The sequence below is a fragment of the Myotis davidii genome, unplaced genomic scaffold, assembly GCF_000327345.1.
Source record: "Myotis davidii unplaced genomic scaffold, ASM32734v1 scaffold299, whole genome shotgun sequence".
Classification (NCBI taxonomy): Eukaryota; Metazoa; Chordata; class Mammalia; order Chiroptera; family Vespertilionidae; genus Myotis; species Myotis davidii.
This window is the reverse complement of record NW_006293088.1, coordinates 9,508,954-9,511,460: the sequence shown is the minus strand read 5'-3', so window position 1 is coordinate 9,511,460 and position 2,507 is coordinate 9,508,954. Positions and strand designations below refer to the sequence as shown.

The 2,507-nt window shown below is 65.3% G+C and overlaps 1 protein-coding gene across 1 annotated transcript in view; it reads right to left on the bottom strand.

Annotated features, from left to right (window-relative positions):
* The window catches only part of CHD5 (chromodomain helicase DNA binding protein 5), a gene marked incomplete at its 5' end in the record, with an annotated part of 98,893 nt that overhangs the window by 55,091 nt on the left and 41,295 nt on the right, over nt 1-2,507 (bottom strand). Inside the window, 3 exon segments of the mRNA XM_015565951.1 lie at nt 54-185; nt 1,170-1,311; nt 1,695-1,968. Of these exon segments, the coding sequence (XP_015421437.1) occupies nt 54-185; nt 1,170-1,311; nt 1,695-1,968 (548 nt within the window).

Below are 2,507 nucleotides of genomic sequence, written 5' to 3'. Positions count from 1 at the left end.
GGGGGGAGATGCCAGGGGGGTGCGGGGAGCCAGGCAGACACCTGGGCGCTCACCTGGGAGAAGATGAGCACGCGGTGCCCCTCGTCCCGCAGCTTCCGGAGCATCTTCTGCAGCAGCATGAGCTTCCCCGAGGACTTGACCAGGGAGCTGCCGTCGTAGGAGCCATTGGGCAGGACGGGGGCCTCCTGCGGACACAGCGGAAGGTGGGCCTGGGGCGCCCCCTCCCCCCAGCTTGGCACCAAAGGGCCTGGCAATGGGCTGAGCGCTGAGCCCAAGCCTGGGTCAGGCGGGGCTCAGAGGAGCGGGTGCACCTGGGTCCCTGGTGCCCGGCATCACAGCCCAGGCAGGGCTCCGACCTGCCGGCCCGCCCCCCGTCTCCCTGCTGGTGACACCCCTCCAGGACCAGCAGGAGTGGCCTGGGCACCGGGGTCTGTAGGGCGGATGCCAGCAAGGCCAGCCCTGAGCCCCAGCGGGCAGAACGTCAGTCAGAAGGCCTCTGCCAGGCCAGAGCGGTGAGAGCAGCCTGGGGTCACCCACAGCGTGGCCTGCCACCCCAGCTCTGCGCTGGCCTCTTCCTGGGGGCGGGGGAACCAGCGAGGGTTTAAAGTCGAACCAGAACAGCAGCACCAGGCGCGACAAAGGCTAATGCTCTGAGAACGGACGTGCCAGTCTCTCCGTGAGGGCACTTTATGGGCACCGTCTCGTCTGGTCCTTCAGGGAGATGCCGCTATTGTCCCATTTTATAGCGGAAAAGCTGAGGCTCCTGGAGGGCCAGTCACTGCGGAGACCCCAGGGCTGGAGCCAGGGCCCCGTCTGCCCCGCAGGGCTGCACATCAGAGTCAGCGGGGTCCCCTCCCGGCCTTCCCGTCGCCCTTGGTGACTGAGTGCAGCCAGGTCAGCCCTCACAACCATGGCCTGGGGAACCTCGGGGGGACCCAATGCTCCCCACGGCTTGATGGGTCACAGGAGGGGCCCAGGGAAGGAGAGGGCCTGCCCGAGCAGCAGACGGAGGCAGGTTTTCAGAAACTTCTGGCACAATGAGGACCTGTATCACCTCCAGGTCCTCAAGGTCAGGAAGCACCACGGCAGCCACGGGCTCCTCCCACAGCAGCCACGGGCACCTACCACGGCAGCCACGGGCACCTACCACGGCAGCCACGGGCACCTACCACGGCAGCCACAGGGAAGAGGTAGGGATGGTTGCAACACTTCTTCAGGTCCATCATGATGTTGAGCAGCGACACCTGGTTCCCGCCCCCCTTGGAGTTCAGCGCCTCGAAGTTCCGCGTGAGGATGAACTTGTAGTACTTCCTGCAGCAGAGCACGGCACAGAGGAGAGTTGGGCTGACACCGGCCATGCCAGCCTCCCAGAGGGCTCTCTGCGGGGGGCCAGGGACCGGGGGCCCAGCACCCACTTACAGAGGCCAGGGGAGCCCCGAGAGGTGAAGCCACAGGCCTAGAGTCACCCAGCCAGCTGCGGGGGGACACAGAACCCAGGCAGCCCCAGACCCTGGTCGCTGAAATCGGAGAAGCAGCCTCAGATGGAAGAGTGGGGGGTGGGGGGGAGCCCAGGCCTCGGTGAAGCTGAAGAGCCCTCCCAGCCACCCGGGAAGTGGCCCAGGAAGGCCAGTGGGGCCCAGGAAACGGGGGGGGGGGTCCAGGGCAGGCCCCCCGCAGGCCGAGCCCCCACTCACTTCTGCATCTGACTCAGCTCCACGCGGACGATCAGCTCGGTCTTGGCCGGCATGTTCTTGAACACGTCAGCCTTGAGCCGCCTCAGCATGTGCGGCCCCAGCAGGTCGTGCAGCTTCTTGATCTGGTCTTCTTTGGAGATGTCTGCAAACTCCTCCAGGAAGCCCTCCAGGTTGCTGCAACAAAGAGCTGGAATGAGAGCCAGAAGCAGGGACCAGAGCAGGCCAAAGTCCCTCTGCAGAGGGAGTCAGGATTGGGGGAGGGAGTGGGCCAGCCAGGCCCTGCCACCTGCCAGAGGGTCGCAGGGAGGCCAGCTGGCTGGTGGGCCAGGTGGGACGGCCAGGCCCTGCCCAAGGGTCCTTTCAGTGTCCGCCTATGCCTGTGTCACCCGCACATCACAGCTCTCACCACACAGGATACCCTCCTCCACCCTGAACCCCCAGCCTGGGCAAGAAAATGGGGGCCAGGTGAAGACAAGGAGGCGGGGAAGGAGGTTCCACTGACCGGCACTCAACCTTCCTCCTCCTCTCCATCACCACCCCGGCCTCCTCCCTCCCCTCTCTGTCACCCGTGTGGTCACTTCTGGTCTTTGTGGAGGGAAAGCAATGAGCCTGGGGTGTGGGGGCAGGGACAGGACCCCTAGAGGACTCGGGGACCATCTGGGGAAGATTCAAGGAAAAACAGGATTTTTCCCAAGTGCTCGGCTGGTGGCCCCTCCACGCAGGTCATCTGAGGGGGGCACCGCTAACGCTCCCATTTAGTGATGAGAGACCGCAGCCCAGTGAGTGGCCTGGAGCAGGACAGGGACACTTCTT